This window comes from Ovis canadensis, chromosome 25 (genome assembly GCF_042477335.2).
Source record: "Ovis canadensis isolate MfBH-ARS-UI-01 breed Bighorn chromosome 25, ARS-UI_OviCan_v2, whole genome shotgun sequence".
NCBI classification, from domain to species: domain Eukaryota; kingdom Metazoa; phylum Chordata; class Mammalia; order Artiodactyla; family Bovidae; genus Ovis; species Ovis canadensis.
In genome coordinates, this window is record NC_091269.1 from 33,574,388 (window position 1) to 33,598,379 (window position 23,992).

The window sequence follows — 23,992 nt, forward strand, 5'->3', positions numbered from 1 at the left end:
TGAAGCATTCCCAACCTAAAGGCCCACTGACAGATGAATGGATAAAGAATACGTGGTACATATATACAATGGAATACCACTAAAGTATGTTAACTCATATACATGGAATTTAGAAAGACAGTAGCGACGACCCTATATGCAAGACAGCAAAAGAGACACAGATGTAAAGAACAGACGTTCGGACTATGTGGGAGAAGGCGAGGGTGGGATGATACGAGAGAATAGCATTGAAACACATATACCACCATATGTTAAACAGATGACAAGTGCCAGTTCAATGCATGAAGCAGGGCACTCAAAGCTGGTGCTCTGGGACAACCCAGAGGGACCCCCATGGCGGATTCATGTCGATGTGTGGTGAAAACCACCACAATATTGTAAAGTAATTAATGTCCCATTAAAATAAATAATTAAAAAAAAAAGACGTGGTACATATATACAATGGAATACTACTCAGCCATAAAAAATAGAACAATGCCGTTTCTAGCAACATGGATGGTTATCATACTAAGTGAAGATGATCACACTAAGTGAAGTAAGTCAGGCAGAGAAAGACAAATACCACATGATTATCATTTATATGTGAAATCTAAAAAATGATACAAACAAACTTGTTTAAAAACTGAAAACAGGCTCACAGACGTCAAAAAAAAACACTTGAGGTTATTAAAAGGGAAAGGTGGAGGATGGGATAAATGATTAGTTTTGGATCAACATATATACACTACTATATATAAAATAGAAAATAAAGAAGGACCTACTGCATAGCACAGGGAACTCTGCTCAATGTTCTTTAATAACCAATATGGGAGAAGAATCTAAGAAAGAATGGATATATGCAAGTCTGAATCACACTGCTGTACACCTGAAACTAACACAATATTATAAATCAACTACACTCCAACATAAAATAAAAATTAAATTAGGAAAATAAAATGAAAAAGAAATGAAGCATTTCTTTGATGGACTTATCAGTTAATTACACAGCTGTGTGGAGAATCAGCGAAATGAAAGAACGATGCACTGGTATGAACGATCCAAACTGAAACACAAAGGGAAAAAGAATGGAAAGAAGGAATGGAGCCCACAGGAGCTGTGGGATGATACAGGACAGCGGACTGGAATCACGTAAGGAGCAGAGAGAAAATAAAGCAGAAGAAATACCCGAAGAGATCATGGTCAAGAATTATCTCAAAGCAATGAAATACATTAAACCACACCTGTATGGATTTATATTCTCATCTGTATAATGGATATAACACCTCCAGTGCCTCCATCACAGAACCGCCAAGGGGACAAACGACGTAAATCACATGGAAAGGAAAAGGGAAACTCACTGGTATTTCATATCTCTTATCTCATTTAACTCCCACAAAAACCTTAATAAGAGGTACTAATACTTTTTTCTTTATGTTACAGATGAGGAGACTAAAACCCAAACAAATCAAAATAACTTGTCAAAAGGTCACAAAGGTGCAGTAATTTGACTCTTAAGTTCATGATTCCCTTGCTAGACTAGACCAGGCTGCCCCTGAACTTCTAAGCAGCGTAAACACAATTAATTCTTACTATCAGTGCTTTTCTGGAGTACCTCACAGTGTACTAAGAGATGGAGTGTATTGTGGTCAGGATATTCAGGAGCTGAGAGCTAATATTCTAAAGCCAGACTGCTTAGATTCATATCCCAGGCCTGCTCCATACCAGCTGCATAAGCTTAGGAAAGTGTATTTAATTTTTCTGTATCTGCAAAATTAGGTAATGATAATATTGATATCTATACTATAGAATCATCATGAGCATTAAGTTAGTTAATAAGCACAGTCTTAAGAATGGTGCATGGCATTTATTAAACACAAGTGCCACCTATTACATCATCATAGAGACATTTAAAGATACATGAGATGACCGCATCTCACAAAGACATTATGAAATAGTTTGGGTAGAAAAGACATGCAGACCCTAACCTATTGGTGAACTCTACGAAGGTGCTATCACCATCCCATCACCATAAAACCCAACATTGCGAGCTACGCAGCAGAGCAGTTCTCCTGGATTTCCTTACCCTGCTGCTCTCCACCCGAATGCCCTTTCCCAATAAAAGCTCTTGCTTTGTCAGCACATGTGTCTCCTTGGACAATTCATTTCCGAGTGTTAGACAAGAGCCCAGTTTCGGGCCATGGAAGGGGTCCGCCTTCCTGCAACAAATGGCGACTCTGGTGGGATTCTTCTTCGCTGAGACTGACATCCTGACCACTCGGGGTACTCAGGGGCCAGCTTGCCTGCCAATGGATCAGACCCAGCGCCCGCAACTGGGACCCTTTTGTCCCTGGTCTCCTCCTGATGCGGACAACTGGCCAGAGTGCCCCGACCGGTAAGGGACAAGAGACTTTATTGACCTCTCTCCCCTTCCCTCTCTCTTTCCTCTCCTTTTTTTTCTCTCTCTCTCTCTTTTTTTTTTTTCTCTTTCCTCTCCTTGACCCTTCCTATCCTTCCTTGTTTTCCTAGTCCCCCGGTCCTGGACGCAGGAATCTGGTCGAAGGGCTCTTGGCCTGAGCTGAGGATTGGACACTGATCCCCTCCTCTTGGCAGAGAACTCGAATTCTGGTTCTGATTTCTGGTAGGGCCGAGTCCCAGTCCTCCCTTCTCTGGAGGCCCAGGGAAAAGTCCCGTAATGCCTGGATGTCTGTAGGTGGCAGGAGACGTCTGTAAGGCCACCCCTTTCGCCCCTCGCTCCCGCCTCCTCCCCCTTCTTCTTTCAACCTGGCTTCCTTTCCTCCCTTGAAATCTTTGATGTTAGTACTTGGATCTGAAGTTCTGTGTCTCTATAGGAGGTTTTCTGAGAGACTGTATTCTTGTATTTAAGGGCTTCCCTGGTGGCGCAGAGATTAAAGCGTCTGCCTGAAACGTGAGAGACCTGGGTTCGATCCCTGGGTCAGGAAGGTCCCCTGGAGAAGGAAATGGCAACCCACTCCAATATTCCTGCCTGGAGAATCCCATGGACGGAGGAGCTTGGTGGGCTACAGTCCGCGGGTCGCAAAGAGTTGGACACGACTGAGCGACTTCACTTTCACTTTCAGGAAGCTGCTAAAATCGGCAGTTCTTAGGATGGATGCAAAAGTGGTACAGAGTGTGGGCCGAATCTGCGAAACTTCAGAAGGCCTGTGGCTGAGCTCAGCAGCAAAAGAGAGGCAGGGGTGCCGTAGCTGATGGAGACACATGTAGTATTTAACTTGATATGTGACAGGACCTTACGGAAACATGTGAGTGCCATGTTGAAAAACAGGGACCTGCACAAAACAGCTCCCTCTGCTGGGAAACGGTGGAATTGCTGGCTTATCTCCTCTCAATTCTCACTGCAAAACCAAGCTGAATAGGAGCCAAGTTCCTTTACAAAATAGTCACTAAAACAAGATTGTTTCTGCAACTCCCCAAAGTGAATTCATCTCCATTTGCTATGTTACTATGCTATTTGCTATGCTGTAATAAACAGCAGACTTTTCATTTCATTTAAATGTATTAAGGGCAGTTGGTTACTGATCTCCTCCAACCTCTCCCCTTTCTCTCTTTTTCTTAAAAAATGGCAAGGGGTGGTTATCACTGAGTGACAGAATAAGTGGATGGCATCACTCAAAGTGTTCTACATAGTAAGAGATGGTGATTCTTTTAGTTTAGTTCCCTGATATGGTTGAAATTGAAAACAAATTCTAAATTAATTAAATGTTGAGAGGGAATCTGATACCTTCTTCTAATTCTTCCCATTTATATTAAATTTCACCTCTAAGTTATTACTAGGTTTAAAAATTTCAAAGAACAAACAAGATTCCCGAAGATGAAGGCTTCAGTGTGCTAATGACTTGTATTTAAAACACACATTTTAAGATTTGTATGCTTTCTCATTCTATTCTCTTGTACTTCATCCTTATTTCCTAGTGTAAACAGCAACAAGAAAAAGAAAATGATGAGTAAACAAATCACAGAGAAAGCACCAGAAAGACATTTAAGCAAGGCTCGCCAGCATCCTTTTTTGTCCCATAGATGCCTGTCTTTTGAAAAGTCTTTTAGCTTCTGAGAGAAGCAGTTCAAGAACAGCACGTGCCACCCCCAAATAGGCCTCTTTGACTTAAGGACTGTACTGAGCTCTCTGTTCTGCTCTTCTCTAAAAACGGGGCACACATTTCCCTTTGTAAAGGTGTCTCCTCTCCCTTTCCAGGAAGAGGAGAATGCCTGTTAATCAACAGAGATGATCTGAGTTTAATCTGCCTAACAGAGCTTACTAAACTACTCTTCCTTTTCAATAGCCCTCCATGCACCCAATACCCTGCGTGTATTTACCTTCCCACATTTACCACCCCTAGAACTCAAGCCCCCTTTCCTTTATCTTGTCACTTTCCCACAACTTTATTACTCATTGTTAAAATGGCATATAAGCTTCCAGAGTTTAATTGCCCCCTTTGGGTCTTCACTTCTTTTCTATGAAGGCTTCTATTAACATACATAACCTTCATCTGGTTAATCTGTCTTTTGTCCATTTAATTTGCAGAACCCCAGAAACTAAACCTAGGAGGGTAGAGGGAAATATTTTTCTCCTTCCTCTCTAAGATCACATCTACTAATCTCCAGGCACAGAACAGGTACTCAATGCATGTTTGATAAGTGATAGATTTTGATACAATGTTGGAAAAAAATACAGAATTGAAGTTGTTCCCTTTAATTTCCTTGAGATATAAAAATCCTTTTTCGTAAAATTTTGTAAGGGAACAAATTTTGTCACCCCAAAATGTGTCTCTTTGGCATGCAGATTTCTTTCAAGCTGCAAACAATCAAGGCCCAGGAAGAACCTTTGACCTTCCCCCTAACTGTCTAAAAGAAATTATATAGAGGGACTTCCCAGGTGGTGCTGTGACTGAGACTCCAGGCTCCCAGTACAGGTGGTCCTGGTTCTAGATCCCATATGCCTCAACTAAAGATCCTGTGTGCTGCAACCTAGACCCTGTAGCCAAATAAATAATCAATAATTTTTTTTTTAAGTAGAAGAATTTAGATAGAGGGCCTATTCCTTGATATAGCTATCACTAGATATTTGAAAAGAACATGGGTTAGATGTGGTATAGGGATACCATACCACAAGAGAAAACTCTACACATGGACATCACCGGCTGGTCAATACCGAAATCAAATTGATCATATTCTTTGCAGCCAAAGATGGAGAAGCTCTACACAGTCAGTAAAAACAAGACCAGGAGCTGACTGTGGCTCAGATCATGAACTCCTTATTGCCAAATTCAAACTTAGATTGAAGAGTAGGGAAAACCACTAGACCATTCAGGTATGACCTAAATCAAATACCTTACAATTATACAGTGGAAGTGATGAATAGATTCAAGGGATCAGATCTGATAGACAGAGGGCCTGAAGAACTATGGACAGAGGTTCCTGACATTGTACAGGAGGCACAGATCAAGACCAACCCCAAGAAAAAGAATTGCAAAAAGGCAAAATGATTGTCTGAGGAGGACTTACAAATAGCTGTGAAGAGAAGTTAAAGGCAAAAGAGAAAAGGAAAGATATACCCATTTGAATGTGAGTTTCAAAGAATAGCAAGGAGAGATAAGAAAGCCTCCTTCAGTGATCAATGCAAAGAAATAGAGGAAAACAATAGAATGGGAAAGACTAGAGATCTTTTCAAGAAAATTAGGAATATGAAGGGAACATTTCATGCAAAGATGGGCAAAATAAAGGAAAGAAATGGAATGGACCTAACAGAAGCAGGAGATATTAAGGTGGCAAGGTAAGGTGGCAAGAATATACAGAAGAACTATACAAAAAAAGATCTTCATGACCCAGATAATCACAATAGTATGATCACTCACCTAGAGCCAGATATCCTGGAATGCAAAGTCAAGTGGGCCTTAGGAAGCATCACTATGAACAAAGCTTAGTGGAGGTGATGGAATTCCAGATCAAATCCTAAAAGATGATGCTGTGAACGTGCCGCACTCAATATGCCAACAAATTTGGAAAACTCAGCAGTGGCCACGGGACTGGAAAAGGTCAGTTTTTATCCCAATCCCAAAGAAAGGCAATGCCAAAGAATGCTCAAACTACTGTACAATTGCACTCATCTCAGCAAAGTAATGCTCAAAATTCTCCAACCCAGGCTTCAACAGTCCATGAACTGTGAACTTCCAGATGTTCAAACTGGATTTAGAAAAGGCAGAGGAACCAGAGATCAAATTGCCAACATCCATTGGATCATCGAAAAAGCAAGAGTGTTCCAGAAAAAATCCACTTCTGCTTTATTGACTATGCCGAAACCTTGACTGTGTGGACCACCACAAAATGTGGAAAATTCTTAAACAGAGGGGAATACCAGACCACCTGACCTGCCTCTTGAGAAATCTGTATGCAAGTTAGGAAGCAACTGTTAGAACTGGACATGAAACAACAGACTGGTTCCAAATAGGAAAAGGAGTATGTCAAGGCTGTATATTGTCACCCTGCTTATTTTACTTCTATGCAGAGTACATCATGAGAAACGCTGGGCTGGAGGAAGCACAAGCTGGAATCAAAACTGCCAGGAGAAATATCAATAAACTCAGATATGCAGATGACACCACCCTTATGGCAGAAAATGAAGAAGAACTAAAGAGTCTCTTGATGAAAGTGAAAGAGGAGAGTGAAAAAGTTGGCTTAAAGCTCAACATTCAGAAAACGAAGATCATGGCATCTGGTCCCATCACTTCATGGGAAATAGATGGGGAAGCAATGGAAACAGTGAGAGACTTTATTTTGGGGGGCTCCAAGATCACTGCAGATGGTGACTGCAGCCATGAAATTAAAAGACGCTTGCTCCTTGGAAGAAAAGTTATGACCAACCTAGAAAGCATATTAAAAAGCAGAGACATTACTTTGCCAACAAAGGTCCATCTAGTTAAAGCTATGGTTTTTCTAGTAGTCATGGATGGATGTGAAAGTTGGGCTATAAAGAAACCTGAGCACTGAAGAACTGATGCTTTTGAACTGTGGTGTTTGAGAAGACTCTTGAGAGTCCCTTGGACAGCAAGGAGATCCAACCAGTCCATCCTAAAGGAAATCAGTCCTGAATATTCATTGGAAGGACTGATGTTGAAACTCCAATACTTTAGCCATCTGATGTGAAGAACTGACTCATTTGTAAAGACCCTGATGCTGAGAAAAGATTGAAGGTGGGAGGAGAAGGGGATGACACAGGATGAGATGGTGGCACCACTGACTCAATGGACATGAGTTTGAGTAACTCTGGGAGTTGGTGATGGACAGGGAGGCCTGGCGTGCTGCAGTCCATGGGGCTGCAAAGAGTCGGACACAACTGAGTGAACTGAACTGAACTGAACTGTGATATGGGGAAACTCAGTAGGGCCTAGAGATCAGAGTCCACTCTATATCCTATTTTCTCTGCCTAGTCCACCAAACACTTATTTACCAAACATTAAAATTTTCATCTCCATGTGAATTGTCTTTCTCCCTGCTGAAGTCCCTAACCCCTACTCCCAGCTCCCTCTTTTGTCTTAAGATGATATTTAAAGTGAGAATTTCATCCATTTTGGCAAGTATCTCAGTTTTCCTGGTCTCTTCCATGTACACGTGTTACTAAATTTTGTTTGATTTCCTCCTGTTAATCTGTCTCATGTCAGTTTAATTTTTAGTCCAGCCAGAAGAACCTCAGAAGGATAGAGGAAAATTTCTTCCTCCCTGACAAGTGCAAGTCTTCTCGGATACTTTATTTTTATAGTAGGTGTACTGAGATACAAGTCACATACCATAAAGCTGACCATTTTAAAGCGTGCGATTCAGCGTTTGTTTTAGTATATTCACAAAGTTGTGCAGCCATAGTATCAACTTAGAACATTTTCATCTTTCTGTTAGAAAAAGAAAAAACATGCCTCAAACAGAACACTTGTGCTAAGACCCACCAAGACTTAGAAGTCGCTCAGTTGTGCCCAACTCTTTGCGATACCATGGACAGTAGCCTGCACCAAGCTCCTCCGTCCATGGGATTTTCTAGGCAAGAGTACTGGAGTGATTTGCCATTTCCTTCTCCACGGAATCTTCCTGACCCAGGGATCGAACCCAGGTCTCCCGCATTGTAGACAGACACTTTACTGTCTGAGCCACCAGGAAGTCCTAACCAATTGTAGTTCAGTGTCTCCCGGAACGTGACCTTGAACTAGTCAGTCTGGAATTACCTCGTCAGCACTAGGGAGGTAATCTGCCTAACGGACACCAGCCTTCTCCCAAAGGAAGGTGAGCTTGCCTGGAACAATCCACTCTGCTAGAAACATCCTTTTCCCACCCCGTTCTGCCTATCAATGTCTTTCTTTCTCTACAGCTCCTGGGAGCACTTTTCTACATGTTAGATGGGATGCTGACTGAGTCATGAATTGTTGCTGAATAAAGGCAATTAAATATTCAAATTTACTCAGTTGAATCATGTTTTTTAACAATCACTGAAAGAAACCCCATATAAACAGTCACTTTTTCTGTCTCCTCAACCCGCTGGCGACCACTAATTTACCTTCTGTCTCTCTGGATTTTCTGACTTCAAACACTTTATTCAAATGGAATCATACCATATGTGGCCTTTTGTGTCTGGCTTCTTCTACTTAGCATGTTTTCAACCTTCATCCATGCTGTAATATGTACCAATACCTCCTTTTTTGTTTTTATAAGAATGCCTGATCTTTTTATACCTTAAGAAATCCATAAAGCAACATGGAGGTGAGATAGGGGAGAGACAGAATGAGAATTTGGACTTACAAGGTTCTACTGTATAGAACTGGGAATTATATTCAATATCCTATGATAAACCATAATGGAAAAGAAAATGAAAAAACATATGTCACTTTCTTCCACAAAATAAATTAACAACATTGTTAATCAACTATACTTTAGTTTTTAAAAAAATTTAAAAAAAAAATCCATAAAACACATGCAAACAAATGGTTCTTTCAGTGGTAAGGATTTGAGATTTCAAGGATATATCCAGGAATATTTCAAACAATGGAATATAAGGTAAGAAAAGATCCTGGCCTTCACAGTCTAATATAGAAGTAGGTGTTTTCTAACAGCAACAAAACTCAACTTTAGGTGGCCTATTATCAACACAAGTATAAATACACTCAGAAACGCCCCTTATACTATAATCTTCATTATTAAGATGACCACCGCTGTCAGTTAAAATCCAGTTTTCTCTTGCTTCATCAAGCGCTAATGAAATGAAATAGCCTTTTTGGATCCAGGCTTTTTCTCTTCTCTAGATTTCCTAACTGCTCGCTCAGTCTACATCAGCTCTCTGTCTCTGTGCTTCATGGATAAGAAGATTAAGTCCACACAGGTCTTGCTGAGACTGACACTGAGATATTGATGTCACCGACATTTCCTTAGCCCCACTCCCCAGAGAGACCAACCAAACTCCATCAGAGTAGATGCCAGACAGTGCTGGGCCCTCCCAGAAAGTGGTAGCAAATGCTTGGATATTGGATGTTTGTTGTGAAATAGGCTCTGAATGTTTGGATCTTTTCTGCTCTGAAGACCTCAAGTGATTTACTTATTTTTTCCTAAGGATTATATGAGACTGTGTATCATTAATACTGTCAGAGGCTTTCACTTGGATTAACAGATGATGGCTCATCATCAGTTTAGATAAGATACTGCCAGATTTTCCTCTAGTTCTGCAAATGATTTAGTAGTGGGGGAATACAGAGCGTCTTTAGAGTAAATATTTCACATCTCCTCCTTCTCACCCACACCCTCTGTCATATACACAACCCTGCCTGTTTCCTGAGCGACAGGTAACTGGGATGGAAACTGGTCTTGGACTCTCTTCTCAATCACAAACTCATCTTCTACCTTTGTATCACTGGATGTTAGGGCTGACTGGGTTTTGGAACTGTCTTTACATCTCCAGTATATGCTTTACATGAAAAAAATTAATCTTAGTAAAATACATATAAACTTTCTATGTTTAACCACTTTTAAATGTACAGCTGCTGCTGCTGCTGCTGCTGCTAAGTCACTTCAGTCGTGTCCGACTCTGTGTGACCCCATAGACAGCAGCCCACCAGGCTCCCCCGTCCCTGGGATTCTCCAGGCAAGAACACTGGAGTGGGTTGCCATTTCCTTCTCCAATGCAAGAAAGTGAAAAGTGAAAGTGAAGTTGCTCAGTCGTGTTCGACTCTTAGCAACCCCATGGACTGCAGCCTACCAGGCTCCTCCATCCATGGGATTTTCCAGGCAAGAGTACTGGAGTGGGGTGCCACTGCCCTCTCTGAATGTTCAGCTAAGTAGTGTTAAATTACTAAGCGTCGAAAATTCTTAATTCCAGAAAAACATCTGCTTCATTAACTATACTAAAGCCTTTGACTGTGTGGATCACAATAAACTGTGGAAAATTCTGAAAGAGATGGGAATACAAGACCACCTGACCTGCCTCCTGAGAAATCTGTATGCAGGTCAAGAAACAACAGTTAGAAAAACGGACATGGAACCACAGACTGGTTCCAAATTAGGAGAGGAGTCAAGGCTGTATACTGTCACCCTGCTTATTTAACTTCTATGCAGAGTACATCATGAGAAACGCTGGGCTGGATGAAGCACAAACTGGAATCCATATTGCTGAGAGAAATATCAGTAACCTCAGATATGCAGATGACACCACCCTTATGGCAGAAAGTGAAGAGGAACTATATAGCCTCTTGATGAAAGTGAAAGAGGAGAGTGAAAAAGCTGGCTTAAAACTCAATATTCAAAAAATGAAGATGGCATCCTGTCCCATCACTTTATGTCAAACAGATGGGGAAACAATGGAAACAGTGACACCTTTATTTTCGTGGGCTCCAAAAATCACTGTAGATGGTGACTGCAGCCATAAAATTAAAAGACGCTTGTTCCTTGGAAGAAAAGCTATGACAAACCTAGACAGCATATTAAAAGGCAGAGACATTACTTTGCTGACACAATTGAGCTACTGAACTGAACTGAAGTAGTGTTAAGTACATTCATATTGTTGTGTAACCAATCTCCAGAACTTTTTTCATCTTGCAACACTGAAACTCTGTACTGATTACATATCCCTATTCCCTTCTTCCCCAGGCCATGTCAAACTATTCTACTTCCTATCTCTCTAAATTTGACTACTCTGGTTATCACATATACTACATGGCAGGGTACAATATTCGTCTTTTTGTGGCTGGCTTATTTCACTTAGCACATGGTCCTCAAGGTTCATCCACGCTGTATCACATGTCAGAATTTCCCGCCTTTCTAAGGTTGAACACTATTTCATTGTATGTACGTATATGCAACATTTGGTTTATTCATTTGTCTGCCAGTGGACACTTGGGTTGCTTCTACATTTTGTTTATTGTGAATAATGCTGGTATACAAATATTGGAGAGTCTGCTTCCAAAGCTTTTGTGTATATATACATATATATAGTATTTAGAAGTGGAATTGCTATTCATATGATGACTCTATATCTAACCTTTTGAGGAATCTCTATAACTTTTTTCCCTAGCAGCTATAGCCTTTTACTTTTCCACAGAGCACAAGAGTTCCAATTTCTCCATGTCCTTGCCAACAACTTTCTTTCCTTCTCTTCTTCGTCTCTTTCCCTGTTTCTTCTCTCCTCCCTACCTTCCTATTTTTGATAGTAGCCATCCTAATGGATGTTCAATATATTCTTTCTAAATTTTTTTTTAGTATTCATTTCAGGGTTTCCATAATTCTATAGTAGTAGTTTAGTCACTAAGTCTTGTCTGACTCTTGCAACCCCACAGACTCTATAGCCTGCCAGGCTCCTCTATCCATGGGATTCTCCAGGCAAGAATACTGGAGTGGGTTGCCATTTCCTTCTCCAGAGATCTTTCCAACCCAGGAATCAAACCTGCGTCTCCTGCATTGCAGGCAGATTCTTTATTGACTGAGCTATGAGGGAAGAAGCCATAATTCTATAAATGATGAAAAATTGTTAGCCACTGAGAATTGAAATAGTTTTGAAATCAAAACTGCCTTTGGATCCTATAATAATGTTTTAGGAAAAAAAAAAAAGAGTTCTGCTAAAAATGTGATACCTATTGACTTAGACCAGAGAAGGAAATGGCAACCCACTCCAGTATTCTTGTTTGGAGAACCCCATGGACAGAGGAGCCTGGTGACTACAGTCCATGAGTCACAAAGAGTTGGGTATGACTGAGTACGCATGCACACAGGCGCTGACTTAGACCAAACTCTTCATTTTACTTGAGAATGAGGTTTGTTTCATTCCAAAACAAAACAAAAACAAAACAAACAACACCTCAAAAGACAAACTCCACCAATTATTAGGCTCTTACTTGCTGGAGGCCTAATGAGGCATACATCACCTCATTTATTCTCCACGACAACCCATGAAAGAGATGCTATTAACTCATATTCACAGTTCAGCAATTAGTGAAGCTGAAAGGAGCCACAGGTCTCATGGATAGAAAATGCCAGAGTTGGGTTGTGAAGCTGAGTTGTGATTCCAAAAGCTGGCTCTTTCCAGTAGGTCATATAGGACAAATATATCCAGATAGTGATTCTCTTCCAACTTGAGCAAACACCAACTCTAACTCTGAATCCAAGTAGCATAGTCCCGATACTCAAAATGCTGTCTGCAGACAATTTCCAACCAAAAGGAAAGAGCTATAAAGCATCAGTCTTCTGTTTCTAACCTCACTCTGCTACCTCACCGACAACCAAACAGAAGAATGTCCACATGTTGATCACACACCTTGCAACCCTCACCCTTAATGCTGCATTTAAAATCCCTTGCCCAAAAGCTGTTAAGAAGTTCAGGTCTTCTGAGCATTAGCTGCCCGTCCTCTTTGCTTGTTGTTTAGTTGTTAAGTCATGTTGGACTCATGACCCCATGGTCTGTAGCCCATCCGGCTCCTCTGCTCACGGGATTTCCCAGGAAAGAATACTGGAGTGGGTTGCCATTTTCTTCTCCAGAGGATCTTCCTGATCCAGGGATTGAACCTGTGTCTCCTGAACTGACTGATGGATTCTTTACCACTGAGCCACCAGAGAAGCCCATTCTCCTTGCTTGGCACCCTATGTATAGATGATATACTTCCCTTCACCACACACACACACACACACACACACACGCTATAAAAATATTCAGTCTCTAAAAGAGTGGCTAGTTCAACTCTGACATTTTAAAGAACTCATGGATCTCATATTTCTTTGATTATATCACTATTAGTGCTGATTCAAAAGGAGCCTGCTCTGTGTTGATAGTAAAGAAAGCCCTTCCCTGCTGTAAGTATCTAAGACGAGAGGGACATACAGTAATTGAACCAAAGTGGGGATGAAAAATCCAATTATCCAATAATAAATTCTTTTCTATACATTGAGGAAAGTTGTTTTTAAATGTTTAATAACTAAAAATGAGTTAATGATATTAGATTTCCAGGAATCTTTCTAATGAATGCTGCAACTTTACTAAAACAATCTCTTTTTTTTTTCTAACTAGTCCATCTTTAAAGCAGTGTATCTTTTTACTCTACTAGTAAAATTTCTTAAAAACAAATATATGAAGGTACTTTATAGTTATAAATTTTCTACACTCAAGTCATTTCTGATAAATATGAAACTAATTTCTGTGTTGAATATTTTTCTTTCCCTTCCAGAAAGTAAATCACTCTGCAGGGTTTGGAGATGTCAGTGAACATGGCACTGTCAGTTTCTCAACTATCCTGCCCTCATTTGGCCTTCCAATAAATCAGATTCTCGCTGAAGTTTCAAACATCTTAAAAAATGAAAATAATGTTTTTGAAATTCCTAAAGAATGACTTAGCGTTGATAAGAAAAAAAAAAAAGCCAGTTTACTGCAGATGGCCTTATCTATCTGCAATGTACTTGTTCTAAGGAGATGGAGCTCCTCTGGGCACCATGAAGACCACAGCTACCCAGAGGCCAACATTCCAGCCTCAGGTTCCATCTGGCACCGAGCTGGGGGCTGATGGTCATAAACTGAGGCATAAAAATGAGTTAGAAGCTCTGATTCAAATGTTTGATTCTTCCATCTTATGCTCAGTAGGATCTGGAACAAGGAACTTCTTGGGACTTCAGTTCTCATCTGTAAAACTACCTATTCTTGTGGGACTCAAATGATGGCACTGTAGGAAAGTATTTTGTAAATATGATAGAAATTCAAGGTTATAATATTAAGGGCTTATAAATATAAAGGTAGTTGTTATAAGCAAAAGAATGAGATTTCTATGACTCAATTTTAGACACTTTACATAAAGATTTCATTTATAGCACAGCCTCAGTCCATGTTGTTTAATATGGTTGATCAGAAGAATCACCTGAGGGAAATGTATGATACCTTTTTGTCATATAGCCATTAAGTCTCTAAGTACTAAGAGTCTATTTCAAAGCATGATCATTAGGAATCCAACAATGCAGAACTGATAGAGACGATAAATAAAATGTAGCGGAAATGTGAATGTATTATCTTTAAAAATGAATCTGACCATTTGTCAGTTTTAAAGTTTGCTAATCTTTCAATCAGGGCTTTCCCGGTGGCTCAGACCATAAAGAATCTGCCTGCAATGCAGGAGATCTGGGTTTGACCTCTGGGTAGGGAAGATCCCCTGGAGCAGGGAATGGCAACCCACTCCAGTATTCTTGCCTGGGAAATCCTACAGACAGAGGAGCCTGGTGAGCTACAGTCCATAAGGTCACAAGGAGTCAGACATGACTCAGAGACTAACACTTTCACAGTCTTTCAATTAAAACATCCTTAAATACGTGATGGAGTTTTTTAGTAAATGAAAAGAAAAAAACCTTCCAAGTCTTTAAAAATATATTGAATTCATTTTGCAGCTGGCACAGGCAGAGAACAAACAGCCAGCCGATCCAGGAAAGGCTACTGCCGGTTCTGGTTTTCCTGGGATGACCCTGGATTAAGTCCAAAGCCTGGTACACACCTCCTCCAATGCTGGAATATTATGAACTGCATAGTTTGAATGCGGTTTATTTCACTTGACTGTTTGTACTGTCTAATTTTACTTGACTGACTTAGTTTGCTGTTCTTAGCTCAAGCTCCACCACCTTGAAGCTGTATGATTTAATTGAAACAGAAGTTATTTAATGTCTTTCTCTCTGGTGTAAGATGAAACCCATACCTGCATCTCACAGGATGACTGTGAGGAATAAATGAAATAATGTATAGGAAACTTACTACAGTACCTAGTAATAAATGAAAGCTATTTCCTAAATTGATCTGAATTTTAGATAAGTTATTTCCACCTCACATTTCAATTCTTGGTAATAAGAGCTAAAAGACCCTCAGAGTCTCCCAGTCTAACCACTCTGAGGGACGCACCATACGGGAAGCTTGATGCCCTCTGCAGAGGAGTCCCAGAGTGAGTCCGAACTGCTAGCCTCTTCTTCCCCATCTGGGGACATTCCCATCTTTCCATCTCTCGGCTACAGAAAGATGATCAATCCAGCAGCGCTATCTCTGAAGGAACAGCATTGGCCCCACTGGCATTCTGGTTGGGACACTGTTACTGGCATGGGGATGTCTCTGAAGGGGGCTTAGCCATCCCAGCCCTCTCCTGTTACATGCCAGCCATCATTCCACATCTCCATTTAAAGTCCTGCAATGACTTTTAAGAACAGAGAGTAGAATGGTGGGGACCAGGGCCTGGAGGTGGTGGGTGAGTTGGAGAGATGTTGTTTATAGGTACGAACGATAAATAAATTGTGGAGATCTAATGCACAGCATAGTGATCATAGTCAACAATACTGTATTACCAACTTCAAAGCTGCTGAGAATAGATCTTGATTGTTCTCACCCCCCAAAGAAATAATTACGTGACATGTCAGAGCTATTAGCTAATACAACTGCAGTAGCTGGATTGTAATATACAAACTAACACCTTTTATACCTCCAACTTACAAAATGTATTATGCTGATTATCTAAAACACAAACAAATAAACCAACCCCAAACCCTGCAATTACTCCCTTCTACCTTCAGGATCCAGACCAGTGCCTTCAGTCCAGCTGGGTCTTCAGGGAGTCCCCTCCCACTGGGATGGACTCACCATTCATCTCCAGCCTCATTTCATACGTACAAATGGGCCTCAGTCTCCAATTCTTGGAATTCACTCTAATCCCTTTACAACCATCCCAGCTTAGCTTTTACTTTTTTTTTTTCAACTACGCAGGGACAGGCTGATCTCCTACCTGAACTTGTTTTCTTGCAACCTACTACTTTGATTTGGGAAAGAGCCTTTACATGACTGTGCTGCTGCTGCTGCTGCTAAGTCACTTCAATCGTGTCCGACTCTGTGCGACCCCATAGACGGCAGCCCACCAGGCTCCCCTTTCCCTGGGATTCTCCAGGCAAGAACACAGGAGTGGGTTGCCATTTCCCTCTCCAAAGTGAAAGTGAAGTCACTCGGTCGTGTCCGACTGTTAGTGACCCCATGGACTGCAGCCTACCAGGCTCCTCTGTCCATGGGATTTTCCAGGCAAGAGTGCTGGAGCGGGCTGCCATCACCTTCTCCAGATGATTGTGCATGTATCCCCAAATTCACCTCTTGCAACATTTTGGTTCTACAAAGTTCTAAATGCTTCCCTCTAAGTGTCCCTTCACCCTTCCTGTATATTCTTCAAACCACCAGAGGAAGAAGAACAAGACTTTCTCATGGAAGAACTATGATGCCTGGGAGAAGGCAAGGTTGTACTTGAGTTCATCCAAGAGTACCTTCTGACAACAGGGAGCGTGAACAATGGTCCAAATGTTCAGCAGGGGTGGGGGTTGGGGGGCGGTGCAGTGGCCCTCGGCTGCTATTTGCACTCACTGGAGGAAATGAAAATTCTACCGTTAATGAATAATTCCCTTTTAAAGTGCAAATGAATAAAATGAGTTCTGCTAACTCCTACCTTAATAGAACTTTATTTCACAGAATTTCAAAATAGGATTTATTCGGGTCATTTAAAAATGTTCTCAGAGCAACAATTCTAGAACAGCACTGTAGGGAGCAGAGTGTATACTCAAAGAGGAAAAGTGAAACAAAGGGAAATATGTACTTTCCAATTTCTGTGATTTTTTTTGTATTGGTATTCTTACTGTCTCCGACAATACCATATTAATAGCTTGGCAAAGGCTGACTTCCTCACGCTGACAAACGTGGATGCAAACAGTAACTCCAACATTCTGGGAAGCATCGTGTCAGACTAGCTCTGGACGTACTTGAGAGAGTAGCCATGACACCACCAAGACGCGTGTTTGACACATGTCACCCTGGACAGGTGGATGTGTTTTACAATGATGGGTCTCCTTGCAGAGGCAAGCATTAATCACCACCACCACAAATGTAGCTAGGACACTGGCCCACAGGCTGAGCAATTTATATGGATCATTTTGTGCAGTCACAAGGATGCTGTGCATGGGATACTAGGGTTGGACCCATTTTATGGATGATAAAGTTGAAGCATAAATAACTTGCCCAGGAGCATATGAACTAAGACACAGTACCGGTGTGGAACTCCAGCAGTCTGACTGCCAGGCTGTTTGCTTTGACACTGTTCTACACCGACTCTCTATGGCGAAAGGCCTCCATCACTGTCAGACAAGGTGGTCGAGCAGAAGGGAAGGGCGAGTGGTCGACTGATCTCTCCCTCATCTGGCGACTAGAAAACTGCAGCTGGATGATGAAGAGACTTGCCCTGGACCAGACCAATGACTGATGACACGGCCAGGATGGGCTCCTGCATGTATCTGAGGATGCGTCTCCTCCCCTCAGACGGCTACAGCTTAGAAACTTCGCCTTTGCAAGCAAGAACAGCACAGATCCCAAACCACACAGTAAGATGTTAGCAAGCTCCCATGTACTAATGGATTTAAGATAAAAATATCCCTTAAAAAATTACATAGGCAAACCTCCTATGATGTGGCATTTGGGGAATTAAATGGAATAGGCAGGAATAAGAGTGCACAGCGTGCTTAGAGCAGTCCTCCATAAAAGGTCTATTCACGCACCACTCTGCCCTTGCCTTACCGGTTTTGTTCTTCCTGAGATGTTAATATCACCATGGCAACAAGAATATGCTTCATGAATTAGCCACATGGTGACTTTCCCATAACTCACATTCCTTTGCTAAGTGTTCCCCAATCTTCATTTTCATTCCAAAGGAGGGTTATATAACCCATTAAAAAAGTATCTTTAATGCTATTGAGCCTATATTAGGAGATAAACACTGTATTATATTTGAAAACACATATCAATAAAAATGAATGTGTGTGTGTGTGTGTTTAGGCTCAACTCAAGTTAAGGAATGACATCTAGTTAAAAAATAGGACTGTAAAATGCAGGGAAAATATTTTTTTTAATGTACTTGAGTGATAGTGCCATACAAATCACAGCAAAGTCTCCAGAAGCCCTCGCCCCTTATAAACACATGACAAAAAAGTCACCTTCCTGCTGGAACTATGCTCAACTTTTCTCCTTCTCCATGTTTGAGTAGCTGATGCCCATTCCTAGCTCTGTCTGGCAGTGGCCTTGATAGCTCATAAACTGAGGCGCTACTTCAGACACACTTAACCGAACAAAGCTTGGCAGCAGCTCTTGGTGACTGACCCTTTGTCCTAGGTTTGTCTTCCAAGGTCAACTATGCTGCTCAGTTAGAAATCAACTTGCCTCTCAGTGTCTGACAGTCAAGACCTGGGTTTGGTGCACTTGCCTATACCTCTCTATTAGAATCCTATGGATTTCTCATCTCCCTTAATGCAGCTCATATCAGTTTGGGAAGTGGGACCCTGACGCCAGGCTGAAGCTCAGTCTGAAATTCTGACAGGTCAGGAAGAGGGCTGGGGCTTGAAGAAAGCAGGTTTAAATAGGTACTGGGTGCCCAGGAGTCGTGGATAAGGAGCCCTGACAGTTATTTGTTCGTTCATTCTTGAATTCAATAAATACAGGGTTGGTCAAAAGTTCATTCAGATTTTTCCATAATGTGTTACGGAAAACCTCGAATGAACTCTTTGGCCCACCCAAAATAATAGTCCTTCCCAGTGCTAGGTGCTGGGTTATACACCAGGAATTCCAAAACGTGTAGCAGCACATAAATCTGCACTTGAGGAGCTCTAAGTCCTGCAGGGAGGCAAAGCACGGGGTGTGGGAGGCCTACTTCATGATACTTCTACTTCAGCCTGAACAGGACTGCTCAGATAATGCACATACCTTATTAAAGAATTAGGGGAGAGTCTGTGTTGTATGGTTGAGCATTCTGGGGCCTCAACAATTTAATAGCATCAGGACAGTGGGTTAACTGAGTCTGAACCTCCAGGTCTAGCTTATAGCAGAAGCGCTTTAATATTTGCTAGGTGGAATTTAACTGAGAAAGGAAATCTGATAATGTTTATCCATAGACATCATGCTGACCCCATGTTGGCCTCTTATTTGGGTAGAATGTAAAATCCAACACTTGTATGTTACCATCAATGGGGCTAGTAGTTCAACTGTCTAAAACCACTGCTCTCACTTTAATCAAAAATTAAGATACTTTAGATAAAGTAGCCTTTCTTATGACTTAACTGAGTTCTAAAAGTGGCCAAGCCTCTGCTAAAACTGTTCAAAACATCTAAAAAGGCAGTACAATTGGACATGTTAACTGTGACACAGATGCCAAGATCTATCACATGCAATTAGAACATCACACAGCTAAATAGCTGAGCCACAGTCTCTCAGCATCCCTGGACAGGGCACCTTCACAGATGGAGATTTAGGCTGTATAGGATAGTAGGAATTGAACCTTTTTGAAATGTAGTTACTAAAGATAGTATCAACTATAAAACTCATCATTCTTCACTAAGTTTTCTTTTCTTTTGTTAGCTGCACTGTGCGGCATGCAGCTCTTAGTTCCCTGACTAGGGATTGAACCTATGCCCCCTGCAACGGAAGCACAGTAGTCTTAACCACTGGACACCAAGGAAGTCCCCCAAACTCACTATTCTTAACAGAAGGATTAACATGGCACACAAATTGTATTTGAGTTATTTTACACACAAAGTGACTCTATAGATAATTAAGATTTCCTTTGTCAAAAAGTGAAAACTATATAACCCGTGCTTCCCTTCTATTAATACTATATGCATCAAAGTGCTTAGAGGCTACATTTATTCTCCAGTTGTATTCACTAGTCTTTTCTAGCTGCTTGGTAACATTTACTTTTCCTTTTTCCTTCTTACATGTCTTACTTTGCAAAGCTCCTGAAATCCTTCTGGAAACAAATGAGGTATAACACTCAAACACATAAAATCCCTAATCCTTTCAGAGATCAAAACCAAAAAGTACTACATACCAAGACCAATAGAAGGATGTTCTATTCAATTATCTTCCCCAAACGGGAAGGTAAATAATAATTTACAAGAGAAAGGTCAATGACAAGAGTGAAGATTAAGTTAGGTGGTCCATTACATTTGATGAAAAAACTCTTAGCCAGCAAAGTATTCATCTATCTTCTGCAATCAATAAAAAGGAATTTTGCAGGCATCCAATAATATGATTTGGCTTTTACTTACTAAAGTGCATAAATGCTCCTGACTGGAATGACAATCAGTAGCAGCTCTGGTGTGTCTTAGTCACATTCTCTTTCCCAAGAGAGCCAGGATAATTTGCTAAGGGAGCAAGGGTCACGCATAAATTCAGATGGTGTCAAGGCCATCTCAGCACATGAATGCAGAGTGTAAAGTGTGCTGACGCTGCACTGCGGTATTCAGCACTTACTCTATTTACTCCCTGCAGCAGACCCACGAGGCTGAACAGGTCTCCATGGATAATCCGAAAGGAAATATTTAAGACGTCAGACAGGATATCTTACATATATATGGCAGAATTACAATACAAACGTCCAAATTTACATCATAATAAAAATCTAAGGAAAGGTATTAATGTAACAGGTAATCATGCTGTGAAGCAGTTACCATCACTGATACTACGGGTATACACCGGCTAGGATCAGCTTTCTTGCTGCCTAAATTAGCTAGCACTACAAAGAAGCAGAGAAAGCAATCCGTTCTACTGTGTTCTACCTTGAGTTACACCATGTTTGGTTCTGCCTCCTATCAGCCTTGGACATATACGTGGACTGCGTGCAGGAAATGATTCCAGAAGGGTGATTCCCCTCTGCTATCCCCACTTCTCTTTGCCAGCAGGTAGCCATCCATTCTCGAGGTCATGCTCTCAGCCCATAAAGAACCTCAAGACTGTATCTGCCTTTCTTCAGCGATCTGTCACAGCCAGGAAGCAGACATCACGGCCTCCCTCAGACAAAGGTGGCTGCTGTGGTTTTTTTAACTTGACATCTAACTTTCTAATCAATACCCCTAGCTCAACCTGGTTCCTGAAGAACATGATTTACAGTTATGATTTGCAGCTAGTTCTCAGCAACTGAGGCTTACTGATCCCTTACTGTTTTGACCAGGCAAAATCAGATCCCATCTGTGTTCCGGGGCATTTTACTTTCACCTGCTGTTTCTGCTACATTCCTGAGAGAACTCTGACCTAGGAAGACCCTGCTTAAGGTGGGAAGGGAGGGGATCCTGTAACACAAAAGGCTGGATGCTGGATTAGTATATAATATTACTAGAGATTTGGAACCCACAATGTGCTTGTGGAGGCAACTAGCACTTGCCTCTGATTAAGCTCTTCATGAAGACCAGTCCAGCTCAGACCTCCTACAGCAAGCCATCCGTCAGCCACTGCAGAGGGGAGCTGGGCTTTCCAGTATGAGCAACAGTCCAGACATCCTAGTAAGTACAATCAAATTCTGCCACAGCCTTTAGCTCAGAATGCTACGAGGCCTCACTAATTAGGAATGACTGGGAGTAAATGTCAGCAAAAGGTCTGAAATTTAACATTTTAAACAAAGGCACAATGCAACTATCTTAAATCACATATGGTAATTCAGACAAGGTTAACAACAACGGTCTGAGGTCTCCACTGATCTTTAATCGATAAATTAGCATCATTTGTAATTACCATAGTAATTGTTTTAATGTAAATGGATGCTTTGGAATTGCTTGAAGGAGGCTGAAAATACTATAATTTGTCCTCTTAAATTGTTTAAACATTGTCCCAATCTTATTTTCAGCAGCATCAGGAAATTTCTGAACAATGGCACCAAGACAAACTTCAAACACTACCCTGACATAAATTTTCCAAATGTCCTAATTAGAAGATGCGACTTAATGAGGTTTTCTGTGAGTTAGAGAAATGAAACCAGAAGAATGCATCTTACAGACACGGGGTTTTTACACATCGGCATGCCCTGTTTATACATGACTTAAAGAAGTGCTTAGCTTTGTCCTTCTAAATGTCACACAAGCCCTTGGGTCTGCTGAAACCCAAGGATGCTATTAATGCAAGAAGAACACTCACAGCTCTAGAGTGACAAGAGCTGCCTTATTTAAACTGATAAAAGCTTTTAGCAGGCTGAAGACAATCGGATAGGAAATAGCTTTTATGTTAGTACAATGTTAGCTCTTATTAATTTTTATAGGATTAATGAATTATCGGAAGGATGAGAAAAATGAACCCCTAACATCATCAGAGTGAGACAGAAGACTGAAGGGGTGAAGAGCTTTGGGGCCGAAATTCTGCCTTTTCTCATTTGCTAGCTCTATCATCTGGACCAGCTATTTCTTGTCTCTAAGTCTCGGTTTCCCCTTCTGTAAAACAGGGACACAAACACTTTTCTTGACATAAGAATTCATGAAATAAAAATGCTCAGCTTGGCATCTGCTTCAAAGATGGCATTACTTTTACGGCTGCTACAGCTACTGCTAGTACCAGTATTATGATCGTTCTCCCTATCTGGTCTATTGCCACTTCTCCCCTAACAAGTGAGGTTTTTAGCAAAAATAATACTTCAAATCCTATGTTCAAAATCACAGTGTTGGTGCTGCTGGTGATGATGCGTCAGACGCTGTGCTAAGCGTTCTCCACACTCCCCTGTTTCTCAGTGACCCAGGGCAGGAGGGCTGATGTTATCTTATTATTACGATTTGTTCTTTAATTTCACAATCCACGTTAACTTCATCTTATCAGTGAGGAAACTGATGGACACAGAAAGAAAAGTTAAATCCAACACAGGAGGCCAGGGAGTCTGAATCCTGAGTCCCCACATCTGACCACTTCTATATTCTGCCTCCTGCTTTGCTTCTATTTCTGATGATACTGTTGCTGACGATCAAGCCCAGCCCAAGCCTGGTTTCTGCATTCAGAGCCCTATTACTCTGGATCTCTGAGTTGCTGTCCAGGGGTACATGTGATACTGTAATTCCTTTAGCTATGAATATGAACTTATTCGGGTTACAGAATCTTGTTACACATTCTGAAAGTGTATAGGGGATAGAAGATAAGAGCAAAAGGTGGCCTCTATTACTTGGGTTCTGAGATTTGGGCCTCAGATACAGTTCATTCCCATCTGGAAGATCAAGACCCTGATTTCTACAGCACTGTTAGTGCTATCAGACCCATTTCATACACACTCAGAAATTTCAGCTTGGAGGCACAGCCTGTAGTTTCCAGATGTGCTTATTCACATCACATCTATATGTCACTCATTTATCACACACCCCCATTCCCACTTCTGATCTTGGTTTTCTTTTCCTGCTAGAAAATAGGCATACCTGTCTACAAGCAAGAAAGTGCACTAGGAAAAGAAGAAAACACAGCTTCCGCTGACGGGGAGGACCCTTGGAGGTCACCTGGCCTGACCGCCTCCTCATGCTGGGGGAGTAGGGTCAAGAATCGTTTCAAATGCTTTGAGGGCACGTCAGATTGCAGCACTCTTACCCGTGCAGTGAAGTCCACGGCAGCTGCTCGGTTTAACAGCAATGTGGCTACGTTGATATTTCCATAGTGGGCAGCTATGTGGAGCGGAGTGAAGCCACTCTGGAAAGAAAA

At 41.3% G+C, this 23,992-nt stretch overlaps 1 protein-coding gene across 8 annotated transcripts in view; it reads right to left on the reverse strand.

Annotated features, from left to right (window-relative positions):
- Positions 1-23,992, reverse strand: part of ANK3 (ankyrin 3) — a 383,729-nt gene that overhangs the window by 209,788 nt on the left and 149,949 nt on the right. For all 8 annotated transcript variants that reach the window (XM_069571716.1, XM_069571712.1, XM_069571715.1 and 5 more), the window contains exon 7: positions 23,882-23,980. In XM_069571716.1, the coding sequence (XP_069427817.1) occupies positions 23,882-23,980 (99 nt within the window). The remainder of the gene's footprint in view (positions 1-23,881; positions 23,981-23,992) is intronic.